Source organism: Sciurus vulgaris (genome assembly GCF_902686455.1).
Source record: "Sciurus vulgaris genome assembly, chromosome: 5".
NCBI classification, from domain to species: Eukaryota; Metazoa; Chordata; class Mammalia; order Rodentia; family Sciuridae; genus Sciurus; species Sciurus vulgaris.
The window spans coordinates 111,535,346-111,551,639 of NC_136465.1; the positions used below are offsets into that span (position 1 = coordinate 111,535,346).

General features: G+C 50.3%; 1 protein-coding gene across 3 annotated transcripts in view; it reads right to left on the reverse strand.

Moving 5' to 3' along the window:
- ADCY6 (adenylate cyclase 6) overlaps positions 1 to 12,434 on the reverse strand; it is a 21,039-nt gene extending 8,605 nt beyond the window's left edge. The window contains exons 1-10 of one of the 3 annotated variants that reach the window (XM_079139500.1): positions 12,338 to 12,434; positions 6,657 to 7,515; positions 2,569 to 2,718; positions 2,068 to 2,189; positions 1,862 to 1,973; positions 1,565 to 1,692; positions 951 to 1,109; positions 732 to 873; positions 491 to 619; positions 208 to 233 (exon numbers count right to left, since the gene is read on the reverse strand). In XM_079139500.1, the coding sequence (XP_078995626.1) occupies positions 208 to 233; positions 491 to 619; positions 732 to 873; positions 951 to 1,109; positions 1,565 to 1,692; positions 1,862 to 1,973; positions 2,068 to 2,189; positions 2,569 to 2,718; positions 6,657 to 7,514 (1,826 nt within the window). In that variant the 5' untranslated portion in view covers position 7,515; positions 12,338 to 12,434. Of the gene's footprint in view, positions 1 to 207; positions 234 to 490; positions 620 to 731; positions 874 to 950; positions 1,110 to 1,564; positions 1,693 to 1,861; positions 1,974 to 2,067; positions 2,190 to 2,568; positions 2,719 to 6,656; positions 7,519 to 11,786; positions 11,944 to 12,337 lie in introns of those variants that run through there. The other 2 variants (XM_079139499.1, XM_079139501.1) reach the window with 2 other exon arrangements.
- Between the last annotated feature and the right edge of the window lie 3,860 nt (positions 12,435 to 16,294).

Genomic DNA, 16,294 nt, shown 5'->3' on the forward strand with positions numbered 1-16,294 from the left:
GAGCAATAGCATGTGATAAATAGTAGGAGGAGGAGAGCATAGGCGGAAACCAAGCCAGGGCATATGAGCCACGTATGTGGCTCCTGTTCCCACGCACATATCAAAGGCCCAGGAAAGAGGGGATCTCAGGTCCTATAGCTCCAGTCCAGGGTATAAGTGCCTTGTCCCTCCTTGTCCGCCCCTGCCCCCAACAACAACCTGACTTACTTGTCTTTGCTGGAATCATCAATGCCCTGGAGAAGGGAATAGAGTGTAAATGAGGGAAGGGGCCACCACCTTCACCTCTGCAGTCCCTTCTCCCATTCCCAACACTGTGTGGAGGATGACCCCACATATACTTTTGGGTACATGGGACCCCAGGGATGAAGCCATCTTCCTGCCCCCAGTGCAACAAATGAAGTTGGCAGCAGCAGGAAGGACAAGGGCACAGTGTCAAAGGAGAAAAAAAAAAAAAGTATGGCCCCATGTCCTGGTGCTGAGGGTCCCTCACCATCTGGCGGAAAGCTTTGGAGTCCTTGGTCCGGGAGAAAGCACGGTCAGGCACCCAGCGTGGCATTAGCCCTTCCATGGAGTTGGCCCGTGTCCGCTGCAGCTTGGCCAGCATGGCCTTCTCCTCTTTCTGTAAGGTAGTATGGGCACAGGTTCAGAAGAGGGTCCCCAAGAAGGCCTTTGCCCACTCATCTCCACTGATCCCTGCCAGCCCCTCCCCCCAGCCCTGCCTTGGCCCTGACCCTTTTTTGGCTGGCACCCAAGATGAGGAAGGTCTCAATACGCTGTTCCTTGAGGTATGCGTTGCGCTCACCACCGCGGCCTGGCTCCACCTCATAGTCCCCATTCAGGTACTGCAGTGTGGCCCGAGTGATGTGGATGCGTCTGTGTGGGGCCAGGAGATGAGTCCCTGGATCTCCCACCTTATCCCCATCCCCTGCCACCTGGATCCCTCTACTCACCCAGCCCGGCCCCCTGCCTCCATATGGTTGGCCAGGGTCACATCATTGGACCACACATCAAACTGCCATTTCCGCAGGCCAAGGACACCACAGTGTACACGCCCACTGTGAATGCCCACACGCATGTTCACGTTCACGCCTGTCACCTCACGCACAAGCCTGGGAAGATTCAGCTTGGGATCAGCTCCTGGAACAGTCTTTCCCTCCCCCAGTCCACAACTCAGGCAGCCCAGTGGGCAAGTACAGACACAGTTGCAGGGGACAGAAGCATAGCCTTGGCTGGACAGTGGCAGAAGGCTGAGTGGGGCACAGGGACAAAGGTTTGAGAGCTATGTCAGCAGGGCCTGTAGCATTTTGTGAAACTGAGCTGGGAGAGGAAGAATCACACTTCTCACCCTCGGCCTGCTCAGCTGGCATTTTCTGCAGCCCCATTCCCCACCACCCCAGCTCCCTGCACCCTCCAGGCTGGCTGGAGTCTAAGGGTGCACCTGGGTCTTCAAACAGGCTGGAGAAAGAGCCAAGGCTGAGGAAAATTCCTGAAGATACATTTAAAGAGTAGGAATAGTATGGGACACCCACAATTCCAGGAATCCTGGGAAGGGAGCACTGCTTACGAGATGGCCTCGATCATGTCCACCCCCATCTCCACACAGCAATGGGCATGGTCTGCTCGGGCCTCCGGCAGCCCTGACACACAATAGTAACAATCCCCTAAGATTTTGATCCTGAGGCAGTGATTTTCCTGAAGGGGAAGAGGTAAAGGAAAGGGTCGCCTTTACTCTCCTGCCCACTCAGTCTACCTGGCTCACTGCCCTCACTATACCCTATCTGCCACCCACACCCCCAGCTGCCACAGGCAAAGCCAGGCTCTCACCACAACTGGCACCACCCCCAAGTCCCAGCACCCTCACCGCGGCCAGCTTGTCAAACCGGGCAAAGAGCTCATTCAAGGTCATGACCAGCTCCTGAGCAGTGCACTGAGAGGCCAGGCTGGTGAAGCCCTCAATGTCCGCAAATAGGATGCTGTGGACGACAGCAAAGTATAGATGAGCCATGCAGCCCTCAAAGTCTCCCAGAACCTCCCACCCCTCCTGGCATCCTCCTATCCCTGCCCTACCTGACGTTGTCATGCTTCTGGATGTAGATCTTGTGGAACATCATGTCTTCTTTTTTTGTGTTGATGTCTTCTTTCATCTCCATGGCAACATGCTGGGGCAACACCGAGAGCAGCAGCCTCTCCTAGACCAGTGGTTCCAACAGGGCACTGCTATCCTCTTTATAATTCTTCCTGGTCCTTCCACATTATCAAAGCCCTCCCGTGTGTCCCTAGTGACTTGAACTTCCCTTCTGGACTGTGACCCAACCCTGTCCACCACAGTCCCCCGCAGACTTCAATTCCAGCCCTCTCTGATCAACCCTCACTCAATCTCCCAAATGTACTCCTGTCTACTCCCACCCTTGAACAAGACAGAATCCCAGTATCACAGGACCTCTGTGATGCACCATCCAGGGGGAACTATTCACGTTGAGTTCCACAGACTTGGACAAGCAGCAGATCCAATCTGCAAGTTATTTGGGGGTCAGAAGGGAAACACTGGTCAGGGGAAACAGCTCCCACCTGCTGCCGATTCTCATGCTGCAGGTGCAGACGAGCCTGGATATAACCGCGGGTCTCCTGAAAGGCCTGGCGCTGAGACACCTCAGCTGGGTAGTGTGTGCAGATGCCAATGACGTTGGTGCAGAGGAACAGCACCACATTAGCACCAAGCTGCAGAATGGTGGCAGAGGCAAATGGGTGAGCACCAACACACACACACATGCACACACAACTTGCTAGGCTTTCTCTGGATGTACTCCTTTGCCCTCATCCCTACAACACATCTCTCCCATTCCTCAAGGACTTTAGATTCTGGCCCCCTGCCTGGATCACTCCATGACTAGAAAGGTGATCTTATCACAGCTTCTGGGAACAAGAGCACCAACTAGGACCAGGTGGTGCCCATCCCAGATCCCTAACATCCACTGCCCCGAAAACACCCCAAACAAAGGACAGATGCTACTCCCCCTATATGTGGCTCTCCTTACAGAAGAATAGCACCCAGGAGACCTGAGCTCTCCATCCTCCTATGAGTGCCCCAGGACAAGCCACCTTATCTCTGGGCCTCTGTTTGCACATCTGTAACTCCAACAGGGAAGAATAAGAAGATCTCTAAAACTTTGGCTGCTAATTAATGGTAAATTTGTTTAAAGCAGGCTGTGTAGTTTCATTTGCCATTAAAATAATAACACCACATTACTGTTTAATGATCCCTAGTGACCTGAACTAATCCTGAATTTTGATCTTGTTAATTTAGCCTGTGACTAGTGCATTATTTTGGTAATGTAGTCTTATAAAGTTCAATACAGCATAAAAATTCCTTGATTAATTTAAAAAAATCTCTAGTCTCTCACTGCCCTGCAGACTGAATAACAATGACCATTATTATTATTATCATTATTATTATTATTATTACCATAGCTAGTTTGTTGGCCATCTGCAAGGTGCCAGGATTCTATGGACACTTTCTATATATTAACTTATGCATTTCTTACAACTCTATGCATTGACAATATCCCATTTTATTTATTTGTTTTAGGTATTAGGGATTGAATCTAGGGGCACTTTACCACTAAGCTACATCCCTAGTCCTATTTATTTATTTATTTATTTTTAATTTTGAGACAGGGTCTAGCTAGTTTGGTAAGTGTCTCACTAAACTGCTGACATTGGCCTTGAACTTGAAATCCTCCTACCTCAGCCTATCGAGTTGCTGGGATTACAGGGGTAAACCACCATAACCAGCAATAGCATCCCATTTTAAAGGTGAGGGAGTCTGGGTACAGAGAAGTTCAATAACCTGCCTAAGATCACACAGTTGGTATGGGTAGTAAGGGACTTGAGCTTAGGACAGTTAGACTCCAAAGCCTGTGTCCTAACCCTTCTGTCTAGTGCATTCCTGGTTTCCAAGAGTCCTCCTTCCTTCACTCACTCAAGCTCAAGGTCCAGGTCAGAGCCTGGGCTTGGGAGTCATCAGTTCCACTGATACAAAGAACTCTCCATAACTGGGGGTGAGGTGCCTCCATGTCTGGCAACCCCCAAGATATAACTCCACCCCTGCACACACTGGGTCCTGCTAGGCCCTGCCAGGTCCCACACCAAGGCCACCACCTAGGCATGGTCAGCCCCCAGTCATCATCATTAGCTGAGTGGAGAGCAAATCCAAGAAAAGCTGGTCTAGTGCTTTTGGAAACTAGGGGGTTAACCTGGCACTTACAGCTCCACCCCAGAGTGGATGGGGCAGGGTTAAGGTTGGGGAGAAGGGAGGGAAAGCTTACCAACTGATCTGAACCAGAACTACTCCTACAGACTTCAAAAGGTCACTTAATTTGAGGGACCTCAGTTTCCTCTGTGTAAAATTGAAAAGTAGATCTGGCTAACTCCTAGTCATTTTCAGCTCTGACCCCCATAAGACTGGCCTCCCAGCTTTCCTCCCAGTCCAGTGTACAAGGCCCCAGGCCAACTAGCCTGAGCTCTCTGTCCTAGCAGCAGGGGTGAAGAGGGGCACTATCTCCCCATGGGGCTTCTAAGAATAGCCCCCAGTGGGGGAGAAGGACAAGGGGGGCAAACCAGGCAACTTCCCTTCCTGGCCCCAGGAGCCCAAAAGGAAAATGTGAGTCACAGTAGAGGGAAGGGGCAGGGGGATGAGAGACTGAAATAACTGTTCACACACATCCCTGTCCAACTGTGAGAAAAAATGGATGCCAGGGCACTGGAGGAGATGCCAGGCTGGACTGGGTCACTGGGTGAAACTGCTCAATGTGTCTGAATGAGTGGGCTGGGGAGAAAGGTCCTTCTCAACAACATGAATGGGGCTGGATCTGTGAAAGGGCTGCCCAAAGGAGGCTAGAAGGAGGTCGTCACAAAACCCCACCCCATTCAAAAACCCACAGGCCCAAATGGGCCAAGGGAATTGTTCTCACCTCGTAGGAGGCTGCATGAGCAACCCTAGACCCACAGACAAGCACAGGGTGGGACAACTTTCTCTATCACCCCAAAAATGTATCTGCCAAAACCCATAGGATAAGGCTAGGCACCCTAGGGAGGTGGGAGGCTGGCAGTTCTGGCCTTCCTGAAGCTGAACCTCCCCAGCCAGGCACCAGGCCTGGCTCTGGGCACCATGCCAGCAGAGAGCAGTGAAGAGACCCCACCCGCCCCTGGCCATCCAGAGAAGGGGGAAGGGAGGCACCCCCTGTAAGCTCTTTCCTCCAGGATGGCGGTCTAGCCCCAAAGCCCACCTTAACAACCTGAAAGAAAAGCTAGAGGACCAGCAAGGGACAGAAGGACCTATCGCTTTAAGAGGTTCAATAGTGCCCTACAGGCACGTGCTCCACAAACAAACGGCTATAAAGTTACTTTTAAAAAGGTACGTTGTGTTCTGGAGCACAGGCTGGGCGGGGAAGGGCATCATGCCAGAGCACCAAGCTTCTCACCCTGGGAGCCCCAGGCAACTTTCTCTCCATGGTGAGACCAGGGTGGGCTACAGACCACAAGCCCTGGGCAAGGCAGAGGCTAGTCCCTGGCATGCTGAGTGAAGCAGAGGTCAGCACTCAAGCCTGCGTGCCAATGATGGCCCATATGATGTGCTGACTAGGGAACTGTACCAACAGCAGCCTGGCCTTTGCACCATAGCATGAGAACCCACCAACATGTCTCTGAAAGGAGCTTCCCCAAAACCCTTATAGCACTCCCCACAGGTCACTGCCACAGGTGGGAACCCTGACTTATCAGGTTCTATTCCACTCGGGGAAGGATAAAGTCCTCACAGCAACACTACAAGGTACAGGTTATTTTTACCCTGGTTTTTACAGACTGGGAAACTAGGGCTGGAAAGGCGAGTTAGTTGTCTAAGATCCCACAGAGCAGGATGCAACACATTGGACAACCAGGTCTGCTGCAATCACACCCTTATTCTCACTCCATTTGGTGCTACTGAACCCCATTTCACCCACACTCAGCACCCCAAGACAGTAGCTGGAATATTCAGAAAACCTCAGAGCAGGACTGCCAGACCCCTGGCACCCAGTGTACCAAGATGGGTGGACATCAGATTCCAGTGCTCCTCTCTTCTGTAGTACAAGCTCATTCAAATCACCCCCAGCTCCAGAGAGACCCAAGCTCTCTACCTTCTTTGTCTCAGAAATGGCCTTAGTCCAGGAAAGAGGTGAACCCTTCCTTACCAATTCCATCCAAAATCTGCTCATCCCTCCAGATCACCACCTAGAGTTGCTCTTCGGGATGGTACCAGGGCCTGAGTCTCAGGGGCAACTTGGGGAAAGAGTATACAACCTGCACAATTTACTCAGTCCCACCACAGCCCAGGGACTAAACACCACATCCCTACCTCCAGTCCTACATCCTGTCTCTGCAGGCTGCATTATTTCAGCAGGCTCAGGCCAAAGAGCTAGAGATTGTGGTCTATGGTGACAGACCACAGGCAGGTTCTGGAACCCTCCTTCCCCCAGCAGTATCCCCTGCCAGATTCTAACTGGAGTCCCATTCCTCAAACCTGGCCTTCCAAACACAGCTAGAAATCCCCACACTCAGGATCCACCCATGACTCCCCTGCCCTTCCTTACCATTCCCATCCTAGTGCCCTCCACACCCACCTGCTTCCAGAGGAAGGTGTCGCCACGGTTGAGTTGCCAAGCCAAGATCAAATGCAGTGTGGAGAGGCCCAGGCCACTGAGCACAGCAGCCCGCATGCGGATGGGTAGGAGTGTGTAGGTGATGTAGACAAAGAACACAGGGCACCAGAGGCCTGCAGAGGGGCTGTGCGGGTTGGCTGCCAGGGCGCCCCCGACCTGCACAGCCGCCAGGATGCCCAGCACCACGTAACTCACCACCCACATGGAGTCCTGGCGGAAACTATGTCGGTTACATACCACCATGAGTACCACAAAGAGGGTGGCAGCACAGGCCAGCAGGGCCACGTAGGCAGGCTGAGGGCGTGTGGGCGCTGCATGGAAAACGAGCAGCACCACGGTGAGCAGCACAAGCACCGCCATCAGCAGCGTCAGGCTGCTCTGGTTCATCTGGAAGAAGTAGCGCTGGTACAGGCGTTCCAGCTTAGCTGAGCGGAACTGCTTTGACTGGAACACTTGCACCAGACGGCGCCAGCAAGATCGCTGGCTCCTGGGTGCCACATCGGGTGCCACCTCAGCTGTTCCAACTGCTGCTGTCACCTCAGTGTCCTCAAACCCCAGGGCCACTGCCCGCAGCCCCAACTCCATGCCCTTGCCTGGGCCAGCCCTCCGGATGAAGGCCTCATCCTGCCAGGGGCACCGAGCAGGAGCTGCAGGAGTGGGGCTGGGTGGCTCTGCATCCTGGAGGCAGCTCATATAGCGGGGTGTACAGAAGCCACTGGACCGAGTCCCACGGCGTGGACGCTTCTGCCCATTGCGTTCACCCCAGGCTGTTTTCCGTTCATCCACTTTGGGTACCAGGAGACCACTAAACCATGACATGCTGCTGGGAGGAAAGGCATGAGATGGTCTTAACAACACCATCAGGGTTACTGCCATCTTTAGTGGTGCATCACCTGAGCACTTCCCACGGCCCAGCTAAGCACTTCATACATATCATGTTCATAAAACTACATTGAGGTAAGAAGTGGCATCCCCATTCAACAAGTGAGGAATGAAGACACTGGGAGATGAAGAAACTTGCCCAGGATCCAGCAAGCACAAAAGTGCAAGAACCAAGATTCTAAGCCAAAGCCAGTACGCTTAACAATTCACCTCTTCCCTAAAGGCACTGATTTCCTGGTGGTCACAAACACAAGAGCCCATGTCAAGGAGTGAAGCAACCCATAGCTCAGGAGAACTGGAAGGAACGATTCACACCTTGAGCATGGAGGGTAATCACTACCTAGCACCCATAGATTATTGCCACCGGTGTCCTAGTGGGGCCGAAGCTTCTGATTTTTCAACAGAAACTAAAGGATAAAACCCTGGATTTCAATGTGACATCTCCTGATTCTTTAACACTGGCAACCTATCCACATTTGCAACACTGCAAGCCAAATAAATCATGTCTGTGGAATGAGTTCTCCTGTGAGCTGTACATCGATGACCTCTGTACTAAAGGGAATCTCTTTCCACATCCTTCCTCATCATTCACACACACCCTGTACACTTCATCAAGCTAAATTCAACTTCTCAGTCAGGTCACAGCTTAAGTGTAATTCCTCAGGGATGAATTCCAAGCTCCCCCACCCAAACTAAGTTTGGTCCCTTACCCCTGTACATTTCCTCCATAGTATTCATTGCAATTATAATTAAATAATTCCTTGTGTAATGAATGCCCCTCCCACTCTACCTACAACCTTTGTGAGGGCAGGTATTATCTCAATTTTATCACTTTTATCACCAGAGCCATGTACTGGACCTGGCTTAGGGACTCAATAAATACGTATTGAAAGGATAGAAAGCTAGCAAGCTTAAGGGCATGGAGATGGAGCAGTTAACATGAAATAACAGCTAATAATGATATCCTAACTCTTTGCCTTCCTCACTCCACCTAGTCACATTAGCTTCTCTGCTGTTCCCCCAATACACTGAGCTCAGGCCAGCCTGGAACTCTGTCTGGTGTTTGCTGTTCCCCCATCTGGAACAAGAGCTCCTCTAGGTCACAGCCCAAATGTCCCCCTTATCAGTGAGGCTTTCTTTGACCACTCTATTATAATAGCAACTCCTTTTCCTGGGGCTCCCTATCTCTCTTCCCAGCTTTATACTTTCTAGTGCTCCTCAGCTCTTATCAGCAACTGCCATTCTATATATTTTTCTTATTTGTTCATTGTCTCTCCTAACTGGAATGTCAGCTTCATGAAGGCAAGGATTTGGGCCTGTTTTGCTCACTCAGAATCTACAACACTTTAGTAGGATATAAATAAATATTTGCTGAGTGGATGGATGGCTGCTGGGTGAATTATACTTGTCATGTACTTTATGTTTTAAACTTTTCAGTCTTTTCACATGCCTAATTCCATCTGATATTCATTAAAACGCTATGAAGCTGATCCTGTGGCCACCTGGGGCACAGGACAAATTCAACAGAAATAAATAAATAAACAAACAAACAAACAAACTAGCTAGCTAGCTGAAGTCCATGCCAGTTTTACATGTCTGGCCCAAGTTATAGAGATCCTAGGTAACCAAATCAGTCTTAGATCCCAGGTTTCCTGGAGGGACGGAGCTTTGGTCTGTGGTGGGAAGACTCCATGACAACAGCTCTCACATGTCTCCTAACTGAGCCCAGGTCAAGAGTAGATGAACATGAAAGAACTGTCATCGGTGGATGCCTGTATTCCCACCTGCCCACAGGGCACCCTGAGTGGCCCCTTGTACTTAAACCTGCTGAGCAACATTGACATTTGTACTCACTAGGGAACTGGAAGGAAGTGTACCCAGTGCTTGCCCCAGGTGGCCACAAAACCAGACACCCATGCCAGTTGAGCAGTGCTTCAGACACCACGAAGTACAAGGCAAGCTGGGACTTCTCTGCAAACCCCAAAACCTCCATCTCCTCAGCCAAGTTGTGTTGGCATCCCTTCTCCTATATTCCATACAGCAGCATGCCATTCAAACTCTTAACATCACCAACAGCATCATCTGGAAGGACAGTTCAGACTACAAGACTTTTGGTCAGGCTGGCATTTGGAAAAGGTCACCAAATAAAGCCTGACTCTTGAAAATACTTCCTTAGAAGCACCTTTGGCATGAGACCAGGTTTCAAACCTTAGTGTGATTATTTGCTAGCTACACCACCTTGGACAAGTTATTTAACCACCCTGCATCATTTTCTTCATCTATAAAATGGGAATAATAATGGTCCTGGGGAAATAATCTAATAATACCTGTCATATGGTACACACTTGGTAAATATTAGTCCTTCTCCCCACCCTACAACACTTTGAACCCAAACCTTTGCCAGTGTCCAAGAGATGGAAAGACTAGTCATGAGTAAGAAAACACATCCTTTCAGCCAGTTAGATGATTGGTTCTATCAGTCCCTGAGTCCTCAGCTGTCAGTCCCCAGAGTTGCTGAGGATAGAACTCAGGCTGAGCAGGTTTCCCACCCCACCCCCATGACATTTTGTTTCAGTCTCTTTCCATTCACCAGTCCCCTGCCCTGTTCTTATCTCCAGCCTCCACTGACCCAGACCTCTGTTCCCAAAGGACCTCTTTCTGGCCATGTTCCCAGCCCCCTGGAAGCACAATCTAGCATCTGGCTTATACCCACAGAGGAAGGGGCAGACCCTGTCCAGGGGAACATATCACCCTTCCAAGAACACTGTGACCCCACAAGGGAATAGCTTCAGAGCTCTGTAACTGTCCAACCGACTGTAACCATCCCACCCTGGGCTCCACTGCAGGCTCTGCCCATCCTGGAGAACTTGCTGGACTCCCAGTACTCCTGGCACCCTGTGCCAGGCTTATTTTGGTAGGAAACAGGGGATGTCACTGTTTCAAGCCACAAAACTTCTCTGTATGGTCCCCTACCCCTGTCTAAGAGCCCATCACTATGAATACCTAGAACACAGACCACCTCCCTTACCAGCAATCAGGAGCTTGACCCTTGAATCTTTGACCTCCTTCCCTGAGTCTTAGACCCTTTCTCCCACAGATCTGCTGCTTCTGGAATCACAGGCTCCCATAAATGGAGCTATGTCCCATTCAGCCCTCAGTCCCAGGCCCAGTGCCTCCCAGACCTCTGAGTCCCTCCCAAATCATGATCCTTCTGCCTGAGACCAGAGTCTGGGGAAACCGAAGCCCAGCCCCAAGGATGGCTCTGCCCACTGCTTGGCTCAATCCTCTTCCTGGCCACCTCTCATCCATCCCATCCCCAGGGGCCATCTGCCCCTGCCCTCCTTGGCAAAAGGCTCCAGGGGTTTTAAAACAACTTCAGAAAGTTCATGGCAAAAGAGGCGCCCAGGCGGAGCCCAAGAGTGCCAGCACCGCCCACCATGCTGGGACATGGGCCTCAATTCCAGGCCTTTCCAGATGTAGAGGAGCCTCCCCAAGGCCTGTAGCTGTAGGTTCAGCGCTGCCTTTTCTTCTCTTCCCAGCTCTCCCTAAGGGCTGCAAAGGGTTCCCACATCCAGCCCCAACCATACAACCCACCAGGGTCTTCCAGTTCACAGCAGGACTCTGGCAAGGGAAAGGTTTTGGGAAAGGGTCTCTCACTACCTAATTCCACCTCTCTCCCCCGACCACCACCTCTGAGTCTGCTCTGAATAAATTCTACCCCACTGCAGCAGGCCTTGGGGGAAAAGGGGGATTGACACCACCCCTTTCATTCCAAAGGCTTGGGGGCGAGGGAGACTCCAGCAGACAGCTTCCCTCTCCCCTAAATACAATCACACTCTACCCTAAACTTAGACACTCACCCCACGGCCCGCTCCAAACCCACAGGCCAGCCCCTCCCCCAGTACATGCTTCTGCCCGACTTCAGGGCAAGGCTGGAAACTCCAGCGAGTGGAGGAAGGGAAGCGTGTGGTGGGGAGAGAGGGTGGGGAGCCTCCAGCCGGGAGCGAGGACCCCTTCATCCCCCATCTCCAGGACCTTCTTCGCCAGCCCCATTGCCTCAGGTTTCCCCCCAAATAGTCGAGACTTCCCATCCCCAGATTCGCTGCCCCCACCAAAAGAAACTCGTCGGGAGCCGCGCCGGTGTGCTCCAGCCCCGCAGCCCGAGTGCCGGCGCGGCCACTTCCCCAGCACAGCTCCGCGCGGGCTCACCTGCCGGCCCGGGTCGGCGCCTCCCCGGGGTCCCCGCCCCGCCGCCCCTGCGGGCTCCGGCCGGCCGGCCGGCCGTCCCGCGGTCCTGCTCCGTGTCCGCGCGTCCCGGCTGTCCCGCCCGCCGTCCAGCCGTCCGAGCAGCCCTCGCCCCCTCCCTTGTTGTCCAGCGCAGCCGCCCTCTACCCCGGATCCAGAAGTCCCCTCCCCGCCGGCTCCCGGACTCCCCGCCTTAAAGGCACAAGCTCCTTTTGTCTGGGTACCCCCTCCCCCTCCCCAGGAGCGGGGGCAGAGTTGCCCATTCCCCTTCCGAGGAACCCAGTCGAAGTCGGGGGAGATCGAAGAATGGGACCCTCTCCCTCCGCGCGCCCCTTCCTCTCCTCCAGCCGCTTCCTCCCCGAGTCTTGAGAAAACAAGCGGCTACTGTTCTGGGATCAAGACCCGGGCGGGCGGGGGGAGCCGCGCATCGCTCCCCCATCCCTTCACCCCAGAGCAACATCCTCCAGCATCCCAGCCCACCCTCACCCCAGGGGTCTGCGCGCCAACAAACCCACCCTCACACTGCGAAAACGTCCCACCCCGCCCACCGAGGGTCGGCTTCCTTCCTGTCGGGGTCCCCAGGGGTAGAGCCGGAGCCCAGCGTTCACTCCCCACCCCTCCTTTCCACCCGCCCCAGCCGCAGCCCCCGCCCCGCCTTGCCCGCCCTCCCTTCGGCGGCCCCGCTCCCTCCCGCGGGAACTGAGTTTAATAATTAATTAAAATTTCATTCCACAAGGCGCCAGGTGTGTGCGGCCTGCTTGCCGACACACCACTTCTTTCCTCTCCCCCCAGCCCTCGGGGGGCTTCGGTCCCGCGCGAACCTGCAGCGCCCGGGGCATAGAAGGGGGATGTGGGAAGAGGCGTTTTCGGTGTCGCCCTCTGGCCCTACACTCTCTGAGTGGCCCTTTCCCCACACCTCCCCGCACCTGCTAACTTGCAGAGTCCCTCCCCTGGTACCTTTTACCCAAAGGTTTGTGCTTCTCCGCGGGAAGCGGGTGTGTGCATTACCAGATACAAGAACTGAGAAATTCTTTGGGACTTTTATTTATTTCGCGTTTGAAGCAGCTGCCCAAGTTACCTGGGAGATGGGAAAATCGTGTGAAAGCTCCCTTAACTCTTTGAGGGTTAGAATGCTGGTGCAACCAGAAAGTAGAGGAGGGTTAATTCCAAGGACGTGGGTGAGGCTGACTTAAGAGGGGGTACCATTCCTCCAGAACTGGGAAGAAGGCAGCCCGCCAGGCTTCCCTAAGAGCCCCCACCCCTCCCGCGTCCCGGCCCGCGGCCCCCAGTTCACTCAGCCAGACCTGTAGCTCCTCCTTCCATTTCAGCCCCGCCAGCACCTTCCCCACCCAATATCCCACTGCTTACCGCAGTCCTCTTCCAGGCTGATATCTAAAGCTGTTTCTTCCTCAGATTCAGCCCTCCATATATTCTTGTCCTTCAAGGCCCTAGTTTGTCCACTCCAAATTCTCACCAAGATTCCTAAGCCCAGAACAGAGCTTGAAATAATGAACACAGGGGAAGAGTTAGGAAATTTCCATCATTTATTAGCCATATATCACTGCCATTTATCACCTTGGATAAATAATCACTTACTCTCTTGGAGCCTCATCTACAAAATGGGGATAAAACCATCTGCCATGTCTTTTTCTAAGGGTTTCAAGAGTAGATAGCAAAATGTTGGTTATAATGTTTGAAAATGGGAAATGAAAATAAGTGGTAGTTTATTCTACCATATATGATTGGCAGTTGTGCAGGCCTGGCCTCTAATTTGACCTGTGGGGCCTCTTTGCCTGATTTCTGTCTTCAAATAGGCAGTGTTCTTACCACTATCAAAATTTCCTCTCCAACTCGAATCAAATATCCACCATCTACCTCTTAGAATTATGTGTTTATGGGCTACAGGGGAAATGCAAAAACAATCAAGATAAAGAAATATAGAGGAGCAACTGGAGACATAGTGCAGAGGAGGGTGCTTTGCCTAGCATGTGTGAGACCCTGGACTCTACTCCCTGTACTGTCAAAAAAAATTGGGTATAAAATGAAATTTTATATTTTGGAATGGAAGACTTTTTCCTTCATTTTATGTTGGAGTGGAAAAAAGCTTGTACACCAATCAAGGAAGCTGGAAAAAAAATATTGTTAGGGGTCCTTCTCTGGGTATATTAAGTCGCACTGGCTGCCTCTACTCAAGACAGCAGGTATGTCAGTCTGGACCCCCAAGCTCCTTTTTCAGTTCCTGGAGAGCAGGGCCACCATCAGCCCTGCTTGGATCCCCACCACCAAGTCTGTTTCTAGCACTAGCACTATAGATTGTTGGGACCTTTAGAATGATTCTAATCTCTTATTCCATAGATAGGAAACATAAACTAGTGCTAGGCATGTGGGAAATGCTCAATTATTGAATGTTTAAATTTGTAGGCTAGCCAGTTGTGGTGTTGCACACCTGTAATCCTACCTACTTAGGAGGCCAAGGCAGGAGGTTCACAAGTTCCAGGTCAACCTCTGCAACTTAGTAAAACCCTGTCTCCAATTTTTTAAAAAGAGGATGTAGCTGAGAAATAAAGTGCCCCTGGGTTCAATCTATAGGCTATTCAAACAGTAAGAAGTCTTAAAGATGATCTAATTCAGCTGTTATACTTTTAGTAATTATAATAACAAAATTTTATATAGCATTTACTATGTGCTGAATATTCTCCTAAAACCTTGATGTTAAATAACTCATTTAAGCCAGATGCAGTAGCACAAACCTGTAATCCCAGCAATTCAGGAGGCTGAGGCAGGAGAATACTAAATTCTGAGCCAGGTTAGGCAAACTTAGCAAGATCCTGCCTCAAAATTTATAAAATAAATAAATTATAATTAATAAATAACTCATTTACTCCTCAAAACACTTCTGATACTATTATTACCTTCCCAAGCTTGGAGATGAGACAAATAAGGCACAGAGAGCTACAACAATTTTTTTCAAGATCAGACAGTAAGCAGTAGATTCAGATTATGAACTCTTGCAGTCTGGCAAAAGATTTGCAACCACTTTGCTACACTAATTACAAAAAAATCAAATCCTTGAGATGTGAGATGACTTACCCACTCACACAGACAGTTGGTGACTTGAGTTGAACCACAATTCATAGCCACTGACCCAGATCACTGCTCTTTTTATTCTACCTTACCATGATTGTCTGTGTATATTACAGACATGAATTGTGCCAGTCCTTCCCTGATGTGTCCTTGGAAGCACAGACATTCTTCTGCTGGCTTTGTCCCCATTTGGCTATGGGGAATATTTTGATGGGCAGTGGACCTTTGATCTCTAGCTTCTGTGACCCCAGAGGTGTGAGAACTACTGTCATTAGCAACTGTAAAGGGGCAGAGAGTCCTCAGACCAACAGGTTAGAGTTTGAGTCTTTGTTCTCCCCTTCCAATGACAGAGGATTGCCCCTTCTGGACATGTTTCAACCAAATCATGTGTCTCTGAAATGCATCTGGGCTGTTAGAAAGGTTTGTAGGGTGAGCAGGAAACATGAAGTCTCTAAGGCTGGTTCTCAGCCCTATCCTGAGTTCTTCAAAGAAACAGAACCCTTAGCAGAATATGATTAAATATTAATATATTACAATAATTCAGTACATAATTTGTGCTATGACAGATTTTTAAAATTCTAGAATAGCAAGTATCACAAGTACTAGACAATAATATGGAAAAACCTTAAAATGGAGAGAATTCTATTTTTTTTTTTTTTTTTTTTTTTTTTTACTTGTAGTGGAATAAGTTGGTTATTATTCAATTTCCAAGGCAGTGCCCTTGATCCAGCTTGTGGAACACCAATCCTACTGAACCAAGTTTGAAAATCACTGCAGTAAGTAAAATATTCAAAAAGGACCTTCTTATCCAAGGGTAAAGAATAAACAATAAATCAGGAATTAATTGAAAAGTTTTAACTGTGACAAAGAGAAAGAAAAATAGAGGCAGACAGCTGAAACTGTATTTCTCCAAGTCTAGCTTGGTCTCAATGGCCGTTTTGGTTTTTTATAATACAGACCACAGTCATAAGAGGGATGTATTCTCAACCTCTCATTTTCAGGAAGAGGAAATTCCTACTTGGAGCATGTATTATATGTAAATGCAAGTTCCATAAAGCTCTAAGTATCTGGACAGCACTCTATAAATATGCAGTGTTGAAAATACCCTGTAATATAACATGGATAGGCTTTAGTCCCCTGAGCATTCCATGGGTTGCTTAAATAACAGCTAAGCTTTAACGATGCAAAGAACTATTCCCTAACTTTTCTATTTCAAAGATCAGATTTCTGCACATTTCATTTTCTGAAAGTACAAAAGATCTGTAAGGGCTAAGGCTATATGTAGATCAGAGGTAGAGTGCTTGCCTAACACATGCTAGGTCCTGGGTTCGATCCTCAGCACTGCAAAAAGAAAGAAATATATAAGCCAGGTATGGTGATAAATACCT